This window comes from Thalassophryne amazonica, chromosome 4, assembly GCF_902500255.1.
Source record: "Thalassophryne amazonica chromosome 4, fThaAma1.1, whole genome shotgun sequence".
NCBI lineage: Eukaryota > Metazoa > Chordata > Actinopteri > Batrachoidiformes > Batrachoididae > Thalassophryne > Thalassophryne amazonica.
In genome coordinates, this window is record NC_047106.1 from 89,063,774 (window position 1) to 89,083,704 (window position 19,931).

At 40.3% G+C, this 19,931-nt stretch overlaps 1 protein-coding gene across 3 annotated transcripts in view; it reads right to left on the reverse strand.

The window, feature by feature from the left end:
• plekhg2 (pleckstrin homology domain containing, family G (with RhoGef domain) member 2) overlaps positions 1-19,931 on the reverse strand; it is a 372,433-nt gene that overhangs the window by 192,812 nt on the left and 159,690 nt on the right. For all 3 annotated transcript variants that reach the window (XM_034168230.1, XM_034168229.1, XM_034168231.1), the window contains one exon: positions 13,517-13,617. In XM_034168230.1, the coding sequence (XP_034024121.1) occupies positions 13,517-13,617 (101 nt within the window). The remainder of the gene's footprint in view (positions 1-13,516; positions 13,618-19,931) is intronic.

The window sequence follows — 19,931 nt, forward strand, 5'->3', positions numbered from 1 at the left end:
ATGCACCGCTTACTGGTTTAACAGCAATAACAGCTGTGGGTGTGCACTTCGGTGATGTCTGTATTGGCATTATCACACAAGATCACATCCACTACAGTTAGTTAGTTAGTTAGTCAGGGGACCCTGGCTGACATGTAATCACATCATGGGTTGGATGTGATTCAGAATCTAGCAGGGAGACAGCGGACCATGCTGTGCCATGCCCCTGTAAACAGCTGATTTCCAGAGAGACAGAGAGGGGGAGAGAGTCAGAGAGAGAGAGAAAGGGTGCATGTGCAATGGGGAGGGGGAGAGACAACCAACCCATGTAGTGACATGTAATGTGGGACACGGCAGGTCTTCCAATGAGCGGGACACAGTGCTCATCCTGGCACGCCCACTGTCCACCCAGACTTCGGGTGGCATGTACGGCACTGGGGGTGCACGCTGCATATTCCTGCTACAATCTGCCGGCATTGTGGTGTTTCGTGCTGTGTTCTTCTTTTATTCTTTATTTTGTTTGTATTTCTTCCTGTTTCGTACTGTGTTCCAGGGGCAGGCTACCTGGATTCTGGAGCTGCTGCACACCAAATGTGTGCGAATCATCCATGGCGGCTATAACACACATTCTGGGTATTCGGACGACATTTGTACGTATTTCTACTTCACAGAATAACCACAGTACATGATGGCTAAGGACATGTCTCTGACATGGTCATCTTCAAAATGGGGGCCCCACAAGGAACTGTCTTGGCTCCCTTTCTCTTCACCCTCTACACTGCAGACGTCATGTACAATTCTGTCAACGTCCACCTGCAAAGGTTTTCAGATGACAGAGAGTACAGAGGAGTGATTTATTATTTATATCAACCCAGTGATATTCACTAATTATACAGATGGTTTTTATTTTATTTTTCTCCACATCAGCAATGTGATGTGGTGCAACACGCCCCAGCTGCTCGCACTGTGATCCCAGTGCGATGGTGTGCATGCACGAAACCGTCGCAGCGGGATCGTTCACGCCTGCCTGTTGGCTTGATGTTTTGGTGGTTCGCTCATATGAGCTGTTCCGCCCGGATTTGTACTTATTCGTACTATGTGTGAAGGGTCCCTTAATACAATCACTTGTATACTCACGTACAATATTACAAAACATTCTTTCTTCTTGTATATAGTGTAATCGTGTATATACGAGGTCTGTCAATAAAGTAACAGTCCTTTTTATTTTTTTTTTAAACTATATGGATTTGATTCATATGTTTTTTACGTCAGACAAGCTTGAACCCTCGTGCGCATGCGTGAGTTTTTCCACGCCTGTCGGTGACGTCATTCGCCTGTGAGCACGCCTTGTGGAAGGAGTGGTCCCGCCCCCTCATCGGATTTTCATTGTCTGGAAATGGCGGAATGATTTGGACTTTTTTCCATCAGAATTTTTTCAGAAGCTGTTAGAGACTGGCACCTGGAAACCATTCAAAACATTTATCTGGCTTTCGGTGAAAATTTTACAGGCTTCACAGAGAATAAGGAGTGTTACTACAGCTTTAAGGATGGCTTTAAGGACGCTCGGCGCGCCACGCTCCGGAGTGGGACGTCGCGCAGTGCTCAGAGGCGACGTCGTCATCCTGTTTCAAGCTGAAAACCTCCAAATTGACCCAGGATGTCGTGAGAGAACAGAGAACTTTCAGAAGAGGTCGGAATCAGCAGTTTATCCGGGCATTCCACTGTTAAAGGAGATTTTTTTAATGAAAGACATGCGGACAGATTGGCGCAGCGTGCCCGCCACAGGAAAAACACCTCCGTGTTGATAACCATTTGTAAAATCCAGGCGACTTTTGATGGCTTTCAGTTGAGTGAGTATCTGAGAAATTGTTTAACAGCAGGACATGTTCCAACTTGTCCTTAAGGCTTCCAGCAGAGGTGTTTTTCCTGTGGCAGGCGTGCCGACGCGCCAATCCGTCCACACGTTTTTCATTAAAAAAAATCTCCTTTAACAGTGGAATGTCCGAACTCAGCCACATGGGGTGTGCAGCCAGTACATTCTGAGTGCCAGTCCCAAGCCCGGATAAATGAGGAGGGTTGCGTCAGGAAGGGCATCCAGCGTAAAACAAGCCAACCCAACTATGCAGACTCAGAATCGAATTCCCATACCGGATCGGTCGCGGCCCGGGTTAACAACGTCCGCCACCGGTGCTATTGCCCAACAGGGTGCCGGTGGAAATTGGGCTACTGCTGGGCGAAGACGACAACGAAGAAGAGGAGGAAAACATTGCCACGAACAGCGGGAGAAGAAAACTAGAAGGGTGGAAATGAGAGTGGGGACTTTGAATGTTGGTAGTATGACTGGTAAAGGGAGAGAGCTGGCTGATATGATGGAGAGGAGAAAGGTAGACATATTGTGTGTGCAAGAGACCAAGTGGAAGGGAAGTAAGAGCAGGAGCATCGGCGGTGGGTACAAGTTGTTGTACCATGGTGAGGACAGGAAGAGAAATGGTGTTGGGGTCATTTTAAAGGAAGAGTATGTTAAAAGTGTGTTGGAGGTTAAGCGAGTGTCTGACAGGGTGATGAGTGTGAAGTTGGAAATTGAAGGGGTGATGATGAATATCATCAGTGCATATGCCCCACAGGTAGGTTGTGAGATGAAGGAGAAAGAAGATTTCTGGAGTGTGTTAGATGAGGTGGTGGAGAGTGTGCCCAAGCATGAAAGAGTGGTGATAGGAGCTGACTTCAATGGGCATGTTGGTGAAGGGAACAGAGGTGATGAGGAAGTAATGGGTAGATATGGTATCAAGGATAGGAATGGGGAAAGACAGATGGTAGTTGATTTTGCAAAAAGGATGGAAATGGCTGTGGTGAATACCTACTTTAAGAAATCCTCCTTCACAGTCTGTGAAGGAGGATTGGGTGAGGTCTCACACTCTTCAGCACACTTCCTGAGACAGAAGGCCCGAGGCATCGGTGGTGGCAGTTCATCCAGGCCCAAGGCATCGGTGGCGGCAGTTCATCCAGGCCCGAGGCATCGGTGGCGGCGATACATCCAGGCCCGAGGCGTCGGCTACATCCGAGGCTAACAGCGGCTACGTCCGCGGCTGGCGGCGGCTACATCCGGGGCTGGCGGTGGAGGCATCGGTGGAGGCGTTTCATCCAGGCCGAGGCATCGGTGGCAGCGATACATGTAGGCCCGAGGCGTCGGCTACATCCGAGGCTAACAGCGGCTACGTCCGCGGCTAGCAGCGGCTACATCCGGGGCTGGCGGCGGAGGCATCGGTGGAGGCGGTTCATCCAGGCCCGAGGCATCGGTGGCGGCAGTTCATCCAGGCCCGAGGCATCGGTGGCGGCATTTCATCCAGGCCCGAGGCATCGGTGGCAGCGATACATCCAGGCCCGAGGCGTCGGCTGCATCCGAGGCTAACAGCGGCTACATCCGGGGCTGGCGGCGGCGGCAACCAAGGCTGGCGGCGGTAACATCTGAGGCCGCCTACGGCTACATTCCTGGCTGATGGCGGCTACATCCGTGGCTAGCAGCGGCTACGACCGAGGCTGGGGGCGCCTGTGAACGAGGTTAGCAACGGGGAGGGTTGGTGTGCGGTGACCGGACCTGTGGTGGTGGAGGTTACGGGTGAAAATTGTTTTTTGCAATTAACAGTGGCCATACTAAGCCACGATAGTTAACATGGCACCACCCAAGAAAACGGAGAAACTTGAGGAAAATATAGAGGAGATAAAGACCTCAATAAACCAGATATTAAAAGACATGTCTAATTTAGACAAGCTGACGGTGGAGATTAAAGAACTCCAAAAACTAGTTAAAGAGAAGGACAAGATCATCAAGAAACTTGAACAACGTGTAGATGAACTTGAACAATTCACTAGAAAAGATGATGTTATAATATCTGGACTAGAAACAAGGCATCGGACATATGCAAGGGTGGTGGATTCTGGTGGAACCAGTGGGGAGAATGCACCACCTGAAGAACAACAATCATTGGAACAGCAAGTTACAAACTTTTTATATCAAAATGGTGTTGACATCCATCAAGACACAATATCAGACTGCTATACTGTTCCAACTAAAGATAGAAAAAATAAACTGTCTAACATTGTTATACGATTTACAAGCAGAAAATATAAAAATGAAGTATTAAGACAGGCAAAGAATTTGAAAGGAACAAGTGTCTATATAAATGAGCATTTAACAAAAAAAAAAATGCAGATATTGCTAGGGAAGCAAGACTATTAAAAAACAGAAGCACATTGTTGCTACATGGGTCTGGAATTGTAGAGTGTGGATTAGAGTGAAAGAAGGAACAAACGGTATACAAATCAAAAACATGGAGGACCTTACGAAATACAGACCTGAATAGACAATCAAATATGACGTCTGTTGGTAATTGGACCAACAAAAAAAAAATCTGATCAAACATGGAAATAGATGATAAAATATATGACATAGACACTAATATTGATGAAAGTATATTTGACTTAAAAACAATTGGTTGTGAGTATTATACGGTAGAACAGCTAAATAGTGAAAAAATTGCAGAAGATACCCTGTCACTCTTACATATAAACAGTCGAAGCTTGTATTGTAAAATGTCGCAAATAAAAAATTATTTAAATCAGTTTAAAAATAAATTTAATATTGTTACAATCACTGAATCTTGGCTTAATGATGATCTCATGGCTGATGTTCAAATAGAGGGATATGAGCTGTATTTTGTGAACAGAAGAGATAAAAGGGGCGGTGGTGTTGCTCTGTACATAAAGGCAGATCTGATATGTACAATTGTAGAAGAAATGACAACTGTGGATGACATCATAGAAATTGTAACAGTGGAACTTGTACATGAAACATCTAAAAATATTTTAATCAGTTGTGTATACAGAGCACCAGATACTTGTGTTGTGAAATTTACAGATAGAATAATAGAGTTATTCCATCAAATTAAAAACAAAACGCTTTTTATATGTGGAGACTTTAACATTAACATAGAGAGCTCCACTTGCCAAAGAATAAGTGATTTTGTGAATTCAATGTATAGTTTGGGGTTATTCCACTTGATAACAAAACCAACCAGAATCACATCGCAAAGTGCAACGGTAATCGACAATATATTTACAAACAGAACAGATGAAATTATCAGGAATGGGATCTTGATGACAGATGTTAGTGATCATTTACCAGTCTTTTCAATATTTAAATATAAAAATAGGTACAAGAAAAAAACTGTTATAAACTTTAAAAGAGACAAGTCAGTAAAAGCCTTAGAGGCATTAAAATATGATCTTAAAAATCAAAATTGGGAAGAAGTTTATGTCAGTGATGTTAATGTAGCATATAACTCATTTATGAAAATATTGATGAAATCATATAATAAAAACTGTAAATTAATAGAAATTAGTAAGAAAAGAGTAAATAAACCATGGCTGACAAAGGGAATAAAAAATGCTTGTGCAAAGAAAAACTTTTTATACAGGTGCTTTTTAAAAATGCAAACAAAGGAAACAGAACACAGATACAAAAAATATAAAAATAAACTATTGACAATAATTAGGAAACAAAAAAAAGATTATTATAGTGAACAATTAAATAAGAGTAAAGATAATATGAGGGCAACATGGGGAATTATAAAAAGTGTGATTGAAAGTGATGGAGCGAAAGCAACTTTTCCAAATTACTTTGTTTGAAAATAAAGAGATATATGACATAAAAGAAGTGGCAAATGGGTTTAATGATTATTTTTCAAATGTAGGATCAAGTATGGTGGGAAATAAAACAATAGTAGAAGATACATTACATACACTTGTAAATACGGTCAATAGTATTTTCCTGGACAATGTGGAAAAAGATGAAATAAGAAATATTGTAAAAAAAACTGTGTAAGCAAAAGATCAACTGACCATGAAGATTTAGACATGATGACTGTAAAAAGTATAATAGAAACTGTTATTGAACCATTTACTTATATTTGCAATCTGTCTCTGTCAACAGGGATTTTTCCAGATGAAATGAAAATTGCCAAGGTAGTCCCATTATGTAAAAATGGAGACAAACATAAATTCTCTAATTACAGGCCAGTATCATTGCTTCCACAGTTTTCTAAAATTATGGAAAAAGTTTTTGTGACAAGGTTGGATAAATTCACTGAGAAACATCATATTTTAAATAATGCTCAGTATGGATTCAGAACAAAACATTCGACAGCTATGGCAATTATGGAATTAATAGAGAAAATATCAACAACAATAGAAAATAAGGATTATTTTGTAAGTATTTTTATTGACTTGAAAAAAGCTTTTGATGTTATTGACCACTCAAGATTGCTTCACAAGTTACAACAATATGGAATAAGAGGTATTGCACATCAGTGGGTAAAAAGCTACTTAGAAAACAGAAAACAGTTTGTTCAGATAAATAATATCAAATCAGAATTGTGTAATATTGCTTATGGAGTACCACAAGGATCAGTACTTGGACCCAAACTGTTTATTTTGTATATCAAAGATTTTGTGAATGTATCTAATGTGCTTGGTAGCATTTTATTTGCTGATGATACAACGCTGTTTTACTCTGGATCAGATATACAGGAAGTAGCACAAGTGATAAAAACAGAATTGGAAAAGGTTAAGCATTGGTTTGATATAAACAGACTATCACTAAATATTAATAAGACAAATTTCATATTGTTTAATGACAGAGCAAAAAAAAAAATAACATGTCATTACAAATAGATGGAATGGATATACAAAGGGTAAAAGAAATGAAATTTTTAGGAGTTATAATTGATGAAGATCTTACATGGAAGTCACACATAAATTACATAAAAGGAAAAATAGCGAAAGCCATTGCTGTTTTGCATAAAGTAAAATATTCATTAAATAGTTATGGTTTATTAACATTGTACAATTCATTGATTTTCCCATATTTAACTTATTGTGTAGAAATCTGGGGATCAACATATACAACTTATATACAACCTTTGTTTATTCTGCAGAAAAGGGCTTTAAGGGTGATTAGCAACAGTGGTTTTAGAGATCCATCTAATCCATTGTTCATTAAGTACAGGGTACTTAAATTTCGTGATTTGGTCGATTTGAAAATATTACAAACAATGTACCAAGCTAATAAAAATGCTTTACCAACAAACATTCAAAATATGTTTGAGAAAAGAGTAAGTAGTTATAAACTGAAAGGAATAGAAGTCTTTAGAAAACCAAGATACAGAACCAAAGTAAAAGAACGGAGTATTGCAGTAAATGGTATAAAATTATGGAACAATCTCAACAAAGAAATTAAAGAATTAAGGTCGCTTAAATTATTTAAAAAACGTATTAAACTAGATGTATTAAGTAAGTATGAAACTATAAAATAAGTTAGTGGGCTGTAAGGAAGTAAAAAAAAAAATGTAATTTGTTAATAATGTATAAAATGTTTTAAGTTTAAAAATGTAACCTGTCAGAGATGTAATCTATTTAATAATGGTCATAATTATGAAATAAGTCAGTGGTATGTGACAAGTTAAAGAAATACAATCTGTTAAATAATGTTGAAAAATGACGCTGGATATTGAAAGATTGTATTGTAAAAAGGGGCAGAAAATATAAGACTTGTTCTCTCTGCTCCTTTTCATTCTGGTAATGGAGATGCTTTATTTCTGCTTTTCTGTTTTTTTTTTCTTTTAAATGAATGAAATAAATAAATAAATGAAATGAAATGAAAAAGGGAGGAGCACGGGGTAACATATAAGAGTGGAGGAAGGTGCACACAGGTGGACTACATTCTTTATAGGAGATGCAAGCTAAAATAAATCACAGACTGTAAGGTGGTAGCAGGAGAGAGTGTCACTAGACATCATAGGATGGTTGTTTGTAGGATGACTTTAGAGGTAAAGAAGAAGAAGAGAGTGAGAGCTCAACAAAGGATCAGATGGTGGAAGCTGAAGGAGGAAGACTGTTGTGTGAAATTTAGCGAGCAGGTGAGAGAAGCACTAGTTGGAGGGGAAGCAATTTTGGACAACTGGAAGAGTACTGCAGATGTGGTGAGGGAGACAGCTAGGGCAGTACTGGGTATGACATCTGGACAGTGGAAGGAAGACAAGGAGACTTGGTGGTGGAATGAAGAGGTTCAGGAAAGCATAAGGAGAAAGAGGTTGGCGAAAACGTTTGGGATAGTCGGAGAGATGAAGAAAGTAGACAGGAGTACAAGGAGATGCAGCGTAAGGTGAGAAGAGAAGTGGCAAAAGCAAAGGAAAAGGCATATTGCGAGCTGTACAAGAAGTTGAATAGTAAGGAAGGAGAAAAGGACTTGTACCGATTGGCCAGACAAAGGGACAGAGCTGGAAAGGATGTGCAGCAGGTTAGGGTGGTAAAAGATGCACATGGTAATGTGCTGACAAGTGAGGAGTGTGTGCTGAGAAGGTGGAGGGAATATTTCGAAGAGTTGATGAATAAAGAAAATGAGCGAGAGAAAAGGCTGGATGATGTGGTGAGAGTAAATCAGGAAGTAAAAGAGATGAGCAAGGAAGAAGTGAGGGCTGCTATGAAGAGGATGAAGAGTGGAAAGGCAGTTGGTCCAGATGACATTCCAATGGAGGCATGGAAATGTCTAGGAGAGATGGCAGTAGAGTTTCTAAACAGATTGTTTAATAAAATCTTGGAAAGTGAGAGGATGCCTGAGGAGTGGAGACGAAGTGTGCTGGTTCCTATTTTCAAGAACAAGGGTGATGTGCAGAGCTGCAGTAACTACAGAGTCATAAAGCTGATCAGCCACAGCATGAAGTTATGGGAAAGAGTAGTAGAAGCTAGGCTTAGAAAACAGGTGAAGATCTGTGAGCAGCAATATGGTTTCATGCCGAGAAAGAGCACTACGATGCAATGTTTGCTCTGAGAATACTGTTGGAAAAGTACAGAGAAGGACAGAAAGAGTTACATTGTGTGTTTGTGGACTTAGAAAAAGCTTATGATAGGGTGCCAAGAGAAGAGTTGTGGCATTGTACGAGGAAGTCTGGAGTGACAGAGAAGTATGTTAGGGTAGTGCAGGACATGTACAAGAATAGTGTGACAGCGGTGAGATGCGCAGTCGGAATGACAGACTCATTCAAGGTGGAGGTGGGATTACACCAAGGATCAGCTCTGAGTCCTTTCTTGTTTGCAGTGGTAATGGACAGGTTGACAGATGAGATCAGACAGGAGTCCCCATGGACTATGATGTTTGCAGATGACATTGTGATCTGTAGTGAGAGTAGAGAGCAAGTTGAGTCTAGTCTGGAGAAGTGGAGATATGCTTTGGAGAGAAGGGGAATGAAAGTCAGTAGAAGCAAGACTGAGTACATGTGTGTGAATGAGAGGGAGCCCAGTGGAATAGTGCAGTTACAAGGAGTAGAAGTGGTGAAAGTAGATGAGTTTAAATATTTGGGGTCAACTGTTCAAAGTAATGGAGAGTGTGGTAGAGAGGTGAAGAAGAGAGTGCAGGCAGGGTGGAGTGGGTGGAGAAAGGTGGCAGGAGTGATTTGTGACCAAAGAATATCAGCAAGAGTGAAGGGGAAAGTTTACAAAACAGTAGCAGTACTGAATGTTGAGTACTGAATACTAATGCTGTTTCATAGTACAGAAACAGCATTGGTGAAGGTTACAAATGATCTTCTTATGGCCTCAGACAGTGGACTCATCTCTGTGCTTGTTCTGTTAGACCTCAGTGCTGCTTTTGATACTGTTGACCATAAAATTTTATTACAGAGATTAGAGCATGCCATAGATATTAAAGGCACTGCGCTGTGGTGGTTTGAATCATATTTATCTAATAGATTACAATTTGTTCATGTAAATGGGGAATCTTCTTCACAGACTAAGGTTAATTATGGCGTTCCACAAGGTTCTGTGCTAGGACCAATTTTATTCACTTTATACATGCTTCCCTTAGGCAGTATTATTAGACGGCATTGCTTAAATTTTCATTGTTACGCAGATGATACCCAGCTTTATCTATCCATGAAGCCAGGAGACACACACCAATTAGCTAAACTGCAGGATTGTCTTACAGACATAAAGACATGGATGACCTCTAATTTCCTGCTTTTAAACTCAGATAAAACTGAAGTTATTGTACTTGGCCCCACAAATCTTAGAAACATGGTGTCTAACCAGATCCTTACTCTGGATGGCATTACCCTGACCTGTAGTAATACTGTGAGAAATCTTGGAGTCATTTTTGATCAGGATATGTCATTCAATGCGCATATTAAACAAATATGTAGGACTGCTTTTTTGCATTTACGCAATATCTCTAAAATTAGAAAGGTCTTGTCTCAGAGTGATGCTGAAAAACTAATTCATGCATTTATTTCCTCTAGGCTGGACTATTGTAATTCATTATTATCAGGTTGTCCTAAAAGTTCCCTGAAAAGCCTTCAGTTAATTCAAAATGCTGCAGCTAGAGTACTAACGGGGACTAGAAGGAGAAAGCATATCTCACCCATATTGGCCTCTCTTCATTGGCTTCCTGTTAATTCTAGAATAGAATTTAAAATTCTTCTTCGTACTTATAAGGTTTTGAATAATCAGGTCCCTTCTTATCTTAGGGACCTCATAGTACCATATCACCCCAATAGAGCGCTTCGCTCTCAGACTGCAGGCTTACTTGTAGTTCCTAGGGTTTGTAAGAGTAGAATGGGAGGCAGAGCCTTCAGCTTTCAGGCTCCTCTCCTGTGGAACCAGCTCCCAATTCAGATCAGGGAGACAGACACCCTCTCTACTTTTAAGATTAGGCTTAAAACTTTCCTTTTTGCTAAAGCTTATAGTTAGGGCTGGATCAGGTGACCCTGAACCATCCCTTTGTTATGCTGCTATAGACTTAGACTGCTGGGGGGTTCCCATGATGCACTGAGTGTTTCTTTCTCTTTTTACTCTGTATGCACCACTCTGCATTTAATCATTAGTGATTGATCTCTGCTCCCCTCCACAGCATGTCTTTTTCCTGGTTCTCTCCCTCAGCCCCAACCAGTCCCAGCAGAAGACTGCCCCTCCCTGAGCCTGGTTCTGCTGGAGGTTTCTTTCTGTTAAAAGGGAGTTTTTCCATCCCACTGTCGCCAAGTGCTTGCTCACAGGGGGGTCGTTTTGACCGTTGGGGTTTTTACGTAATTATTGTATGGCCTTGCCTTACAATATAAAGCGCCTTGGGGCAACTGTTTGTTGTGATTTGGCGTTATATAAATAAAATTGATTGATTGATTGATTAATAGTGAGACCAGCTATGTTGTATGGTTTAGAGACAGTGGCACTAACAAAAAGACAGGAGGCAGAGCTGGAGGTGGCAGAGCTGAAGATGTTGAGATTCTCTTTGGGAGTGACAAGAATGGACAAGATTAGGAATGAACATATCAGAGGGACAGCTTAGGTGGGACGGTTTGGAGACAAAGTCAGAGAGGTGAGATTGAGATGGTTTGGACATGTGCAGAGGAGGGACCCAGGGTATATAGGGAGAAGGATGCTGAGGATGGAGCCACCAGGCAGGAGGAGAAGAGGGAGACCAAAGAGGAGGTTCATGGATGTGCTGAGAGAGGACATGCAGGTGGTTGGTGTGACAGAGGAAGATACAGAGGACAGGGTGAGATGGAAATGATTGATCTGCTGTGGTGACCCCTAACGGGAACAGCCGAAAGACAAAGAAGAAGAACAGTGGAATGTCCGGATAAACTGCTGATTCCGACCTCTTCTGAAAGTTCTCTGTTCTCTCACGACGTCCTGGGTCAACAGAGGCTTAAATTTGGAGGTTTTCAGCTTGAAACAGGATGATGATGTCGCCTCGGAGCGCTGCGCAATGTGACACTCCGTGGGAAGTCCTTACAGCGATAGAAACAATCCAAAATCTCTCATCAGCCGTTAAAATTTTCACCGAAAACCAGCTGAATTTCTCGAATGGTGTCCACTCGGATGTGCCTCACAGTTTTTGAAAAAATTTTGATCAAGCACAGCGCCAGTCTCTCAGCAACTTCTCAGACAATGAAAATCTGACGAGGGGGCTGGACCACTCCTCCCACAAGGCGTGCTCACAGGTGAATGACGTCAACGACAGGTGTGAAAAAACTCACGCATACGCACGAGGGTTCAAGCTTGGCTGATGTAATCACACGTGATTCAAATCCATATAGTTTTTTAAAAATAAAACTGTCGGTTTCTTTTCTCGCAGACCTCGTATATATATATAGTTATACAGAATCCATACAGAACTTGACTTTCATATTTTGTAATTATTTTTCTTTTACCTGTCCCTGTGTTGCTGTAACATCGTAAATTTCACCACTGTGGGACTATTAAAGGATTAGTTTATCTTATCTTACTTAAAAGGCCCACTTCACATGTGCCTGTCTGATTACGCCCAGACATGTCTCACTGTGTCAACATTCCTATTTAAATTACTACATAAAAGAATAACTGTAAATTCTATTAAAAGATGTCAACATAACTCAACTTAGGAGTTTCACTGTTCCTCACCTGTATTTATCAGAACTCAAAATTTCAGAGCTGAATATGAAGCATTATGATGTGATGTTACATAAGGAGGTTTGTCAGACTCACTCACTCACTCACTCGCTCTCACTCACTCACTCCATTAATTCTGTGTTTGCCCTGTTACTCACAGGCAAAAAAAAAAAGAGTATTTTTGGCAAATAAATCAATTATCAAATGAAATCAGAACCTTTATTGCTGTAATGCCTGGGCTTGTAAAAGAGAAAAGAAAAAGCCTTCCCTTGATGAAATTCTGAAGACACAGATGGAACAACCCTATTTTTATGATGTTAATCAAATCATCAAAATAATCAAAACTACTTATGAGCTGCATTACAATTAGCGGTGACTGTATACCATAATTACAAATGAGTTGCAGATTGACAATTATCATGGTGTAATATGACTCTGAGCACAAGCATAAACAGCAGGGTTCAAGTACATGGACGTGCGTGGTCAGAAACCACCGAAATCATTCTTTTAGATGACGTCACTTATATCTGTGGTGTAACCATAATGACTTTGTTCTCTCCAAAAACAAAAGGCGCACCAAAGGCAGTGACATCATACCGTGCTGCTGAACAAAGCTCTCCCAAAAACACAACAGTAAACCACAATCAATATCTGAACACCAGCGCACTGTGTTGTTTCTCAAACCAAGCAAGACCACAACTCCTCCATGGCTGACTTTTATCCCTGTGCAAGTTTACAGTGTATCCCCCAGTCAAAGTTCACAAAGACTCCATTCTGTGCTCAGCTCTCACGGCATGACCAGAAAACGCTTTTACAAGTCATATTCAATAGAAATACTCATAAAGTTTCCATAAACCATCCAACAATGCAAAGACCTCACATGCTGCTTTAATCCTTCACATTTTGATCCCTACCATATTTTTCAAAATCAACAATCAGTGCTATTTGTGTTATTTCGGGGGGTCAGAGGAACCCGTGGAGTTGGTAGAGTTTTGCTTGCTCATTCTCCTCGATGATCACCGTATGATGACAAATGTGAGATGTGAGTCAGGAGCAGTCTCACCTGTTGAATTCGTAGATGTCCTCGATGTTGCAGAAGAGTGTGCTGACCTGCTCTGGTTTCAACGGCAGAGCGCCACAGTCGATTATACAGCCAAGATAGTCCTGGAAGGAGATCAATAGAGACTGAGAGTGAGAGAGATAAAAGCTGTCAGTCTTACTGTGATTTTACACTTCTGACATTTTTAAAAACCTGCTGTTTTTTATTTAAATCTAAAAAATAAATAAATAAATGAAACACATAAAAAAATATAAAACAGGACATGTCTAATCACTAGTTTTTCTTGGTAAAGAAAAGTTCATAGAGTATTTTACTGGCTGTGAACATGTGGAGACACGTAGAAACAAACATCTATTACTTCCAGTACTGGACTGGAGATGTACATGTGTTGTGTTTTGTTTTTTTTTTGGAGGGGGGGGCATGTGTTTGCCATTTCTATCTCAAGGCCACCAGTGCAATTGTGCCTTTGATACTTTTACAAATGATTCCTTCTTGATGAAAACAAACACATTCTGTTGTATCCATGAAAACAAATAGTTGCATATGCCATAGGGCTGGTATGTTACACTTATCTCATGATACTATGCACATGACCAACCATACATGCATGCCGATTTGTCACATACCTCAACTTTTAAGACACGTGGTTCTCCAAGGAATGTAATTTGTTATTTGGATATACTGTGATTTCCTTCGGGGTTTTTTTCCTTCCTTTTTTGTGTAACACTAGACCATAGGAAAATGTTGAACAATACACTTCTGGAGAATGCATGTCATATTTATTTCTCTAAGCCGATGAGCAAATAAAAATAAGTGCTTGTTGAAGTAATGTATCTTTCATAAACCTCGGTCGGCTGTACAAAAAGTGTCAAAAATAGTTTAAAGTTGGATGACTTCTCCTTAATTGGCATGTCACTACAGCTGACACAGCAAATCAGACAGGAAAATTCTTCTTGATATCTTGTATTGACTTTTCCATGCTCAACATGAAAACTGGACAGCAAATTTGGCTGTACTGGGCCTCTCTGAGCCAAACTCGGACCCAACCCTTCCCTGGCACACTTGCTCAGATTTCCTCAGCTGAGCCGGCATCTGGAGTGTGACAAGTCAGCTGTGTCACCTCGTAACCACCAAGGGTTCCAGATGGCAACCACCCAGTCAGACAAACAGCTCATCCCACCTCTCAGAAGAAGCAATGTATCAACTCGCCCTGATCTTGGAGAGATCAAGGCGATCCTGTACATTCTGAGCCACCCCTTCAACTCGGTCTTCTCCTACCAGAGAAGCTCTGTGAGCAACAGATTCCTCGCAGTGAGGTGCTCCACTGAGAGACTGAAGAACTCCTTTGTCTCTCACGCCATCAGGCTGTTTAATGTGGCCACTTCAGCCAAGAGCAGGAGAAGTGAGCCAGAAATGTTCCGTGCAATGCCTTAACTCCTTTTACTTTGATTTTAATAGTGCTGTATTATTTATTGTTACTTTTATAGTATCTATCTATCTATCTATCTATCTATCTATCTATCTATCTATCTATCTATCTATCTATCTATCTATCTATCTATCTATCTATCTATCTATCTATCTATCTATCTATCTATCTATCTATCTATCTATCTATCTATCTATCTATCTATCTATCTAACTGCAGTCAGGTCAAATGTGAGTGCCCCCCTTGGCCTTCTCCAGTAGCTGGAGTCAACCACACTGAGCCACCTGCATGCTGGGAGATCCCCAGAGAAATGCACCACATAGCCAAAATGTTATAGTTGACATTCACTCAGAATGCAAATAATGCTACCCCCAATATGCCAGCTGGGACAAACATTGGTAGTCATTTACCCACACTGGAATCAGCTCTACCATTCTATCCGTGGCTCCACTGCTGGTAAACAATTCAATTTGGGCATCTTATGTAGGCGTGGGTACTAATAACCCACACCTACATAAGACTTACCAGACTGCTTAAAGAGAAAATTAAGAGAAAATGCAGGAATTTCAAAATCATCCACGCAAAATGAAGATAAAACTGCACAATCTGTTAGGACCAATAACAATGTTTATACAAATGACCAACATTTCAATAGAACCTAAATCCTCAGGATTTACAAGTGCCAATTTGCAATAATAAATGCAATGTTCAACTTAATAATTAATGAAAATCATAGACTGAGTATTACATTCTGCGGTGCATCTTTTAATTTTATTAGCAGAGGTGGAAAACCCTAGTGAAAGTCCTACCATGTATTGCCTCTACTTTTCCACCTAAAACAAGTGATTTCACTGATTATCTCATCTGCCCATCTAAAGAGTTGAACTCATTATAATCAACTCTTTTACATGGAACAAGTATGTGGTAGAACATTTCAAAGTTTGTTGTATAATAGCCTATTTGTTAGTCTGTTTGATGGGATTTCGATCTACATTTGTACTGAGTCTTCTATACACTGAATGTTCACTGTATTATGTATATCTTTTCAATTCAATTTCAATTTATTCAATTTAGAAAGCACCAATTCACTACAGGATCACCCTAAGGCATGTCACACAAAACAATTCAAAAACAATTTAAGATTAATTTAAAAACAAAAATTAAAAAGCACAATTAAAAGATAAAAAAGTACAATAAAGGAGTCCATGAACAATTTGGTAGGCTAATAACAGAACCTTAAAATCTGATCTCACAGAGATGGGTAGCCAATGAAGAGATGCCAGAACAGTTGTAATGTGGACAAACTTTCTGCTTTGTGTCAAAAGTCTGGCAACAGCATTCTGAACCAATTGGAGACCCCTAATGCTGGACTGCGGCAACCCAAAATAGGACATTGCAATAATCCAATCTGGAAGAAACAAAAGCATGGATCAGGGTCTCAGTATCAGCCATGAACAGAATGGGACGAATCCTCGCTATATTTCGCGACGGAAGAAGGCACCTTTCGTAGAATCCTTAATGTGGAGGCCAATGAACAATGCAGGATCAAAAATCACCCCAAGGTTCCTCACCTTGTCTGTATGATGTATAACACACGAACCCAGGCCAAGCGCTAGCTGGTCAAATTGATGTCGATATTTTGCTGGACAAGAACCGTCATTTCAGTTTTATCAGAGTTTAAATGCAGGAAGTTACCAGACATCCAGCCTCTCACTGATACAAGGCATTTCTGTAGTGTTTTTATGGAAATAAGATTACCAACAGTTATCGGCATGTACAATTGAGTATCATCAGAATAGCAATGAAAGGCAATCCCAAAACACCACAGTATATGCCCAAGGGGTGCTATATAGAGGGAGAAAAGCAGGGGGCCCAAGACAGATCTCTGTGGAAACCCAAATTTCATATGGTTAGAGGTAGTGTTATCGTATAAAACAGAGTGAGAGCAACTGGATAGGTATGACGTCAACCACACAAGGGCACTTCCAGTAATCCCAAAGTAATGCTCCTACCTATCGAGTATAACATGATGATCCACGGTATCAAACGTTTTGTACAGTAACACTACCTCTAACCTCAGTGACATGAAATTTGGGGTTCCACAGGGGTCTGTCTTAGGCCCCCTGCTTTTCTCCCTTTATATAGCACCCCTTGGGCACATAATGCAGTGCTTTGGGATTACCTTTTACTGCTATGCTGATGATACTCAGTTATACAGGCCAATAACTGCTGGTCATCTCATCCACATAAAATCCTTAGAAGATTGCCTTGCATCAGTGAGAAGCTGGATGTCTAGAAACTTCCTACTTTTAAACTCTGATAAGACTGAAATGATGGTTCTTGGTCCAGTGAGACATCTGCATCAATTTGATCAGTTAACGCTTAGCCTTGGCTCGTGTGTCATACATCACATAGACAAAGTGAGGAACCTTGGAGTAATTTTTGATCCTATGTTGTCCTTTGGCCTCCACATTAGAAATATTACGAGAACTGCTTCTTCCACTTGAGAAATATAGCGAAGATTCATCCCATCCTGTCTATGGCTGATTCTGAGACCATGATCCATGCAGTAGTCCAATCTAGAACAGATAACTTCCAGATTGGACTACTGCAATGTTTTATTTTCTGGTTTACTGCAGTCCAGCATTAGGGGTCTCCAATTGGTTCAAAATGTTGCTGCCAGACTTTTGACACGAAGCAGAAAGTTCAACCACATTACACCCATTTTGGCATCCCTTCACTGGCTTCCTGTCCCAGTGAGAGCAGATTTTAAGGTTTTAAGTGACTTTGTCTACAGCATGTTTGGTTGTGCCAAATGGGTTGGTTTGACTTTGTTAGAAACATCTGGTTTACTCAGATTTTCACACACAACCATCACTAGGACCTACAGAAAATAGTTAGAAAAGAAGAACCACTTGGTGAACACTGGTTGAAAGTGGCTTGTAGATGAAAGGGTGAAACACCTTGTTGATGAAAGAGATCAGAGAAGAATGGCCAAGCTGGGTCAAGCTGAGAGAAAGACACCAGTAACTCAAATAACCATTTTACACATCGCACTATGCGGAAGAACATCTCTGAAAGCACAGCAAGCTGAACCTTGAAGCAGATGTGCTACACACCGGGTGCCACTTGAGCAAGCAAAGAACAGGAAACTGAGGTTACAGTCACAACAGGTTCACCAACGTTGAATAGTGAAGACTGACTAAATGTGTGTTCTGATGAGTCTCACCTTCTGCTGTGAAATTCAGATGATTTTGTTATAAAGAACATGAAAGCATGGATCCATCCTGCCTTGTATGACCAATTCAGTCTGTTGGTTGTATAACAGTGTGGCATCTGTCTGTCGTGATGTCTGTCATGTCAATATGCACCAAAATCTATGAGGAATGTTTCCAGCACTTTGCTGAGTTTATGTCACTAAGTATTAAGGCAGTTCTGAAGGGGAAAAGAAGGTACAAACCTAATACAAGCAAGACATACCTAATGAATTGACCAGTGAGTGTCGTGTCTGTGGATCTATGATGTGATTGTGGAGTTTTTCTGTCTTTTCTCCAATGATTAAGTGGGAACATCTGGTCAAATAAATAATGTTTTTTGGACTTGTGAGTAAAATATGTGGTTGACCTGCAAATTTCTGTGACACGTGCCAGTTGAGAGCTGAAAGATGAGCGAGGACACAACTCATCTGTCATAAGCTTTGCAAAAAGTTCATGCACAAAGGTAACCATCAGCTGCAGCATGTCTGATATACACACCAAGCCAAAAGACCAAAATGGTCTTTTAATAGCAGCAGTAGTAACGTAGCAGTTTTTCAAATAGCATATTGCAGTGATTAGATCTAACTTGAGTATGGCAGATGAGGCAACGTTGATTCATGTTTTTCTGTCATCCAGAATGTGTTATTTTCTGGATTACCACTTAATAGTATGAGATGTCTTCAGATTTGACTAAAAACAGAAGATTTGAACACATCACATATGTTCTGACTTTTCTCCACTGGCTCCCTGTAAGAGCAGATTTCAAGGGTTTGCTGCTGACATATAAGGCTCTAAATGGACATGTCCCTGCCTTTCTTGCTTAAACCTTACGTGCCTTCTCATGCACTGTGGTCACATGACATGGACTTACACTGTGTCCCTGGGGTAAAAAATAATTCTGGAGGCTTCACAGCTTTAACCTACCATGCTCCTATTTTGTGGAAGAGTTTGCCTGTTACTGGAAAGACCACTTCAGTTGAGCCTTTCATGGCATATCTTAAAACCTATTAATTTTGTACTGTTCTAATTAGTTTTAATGTTTTATCTTATTTATTACAATTTACTTGATTGTACATTTTACTTGCACTTGGTTTTCATGCAAAGTTGTTTTACTATTCTGTTAAAATTTTTACACATGGCCAAAATATGGCCATTGGGTTTTGCGTCCGTCTGTCCGCGCTCAACATAAGTCCAGTCCTATTACTGCCACAGTCTTCAAATTCACAGGGAACATTCTTGGGACTCAGACCTTGGACAAGTTCAAAGATGGCTAACCTTGACCTATTTTAACAGGTATTTTAAGAGATTAAAATGTCACAATCTGTTTCAATCTGTTCAGTTTATTTTTTGAGTGGCAGGGGTGACAGCCAATCATTGTAGAGCTGCACCATGAAGTCACAGTTTGGTTGCTAGCTGCAAACTCTGTTTCATTTGTGTATAAATATAACCTCTTTGTCATATATTATGTAAAAAAATAAATAAATTAAAAAAAAAAAAAAAAAAAATATATATATATATATATATATATATATATATGTATTTGTATGGAGAGAGAGAGAGAGATTCTGCATCGTTACTGAACATGTACAAATTGTACATAAGACAATAGGATCTTAATAATTACTTAAACAACTGCAAATTATAAAAACCACAATGCTCATACAGTTAAGGGTATTTTATAATTGTGTTACAGTGGTCCCTCGTTTATCGTGGGAGTTACGTTCTAAAAATA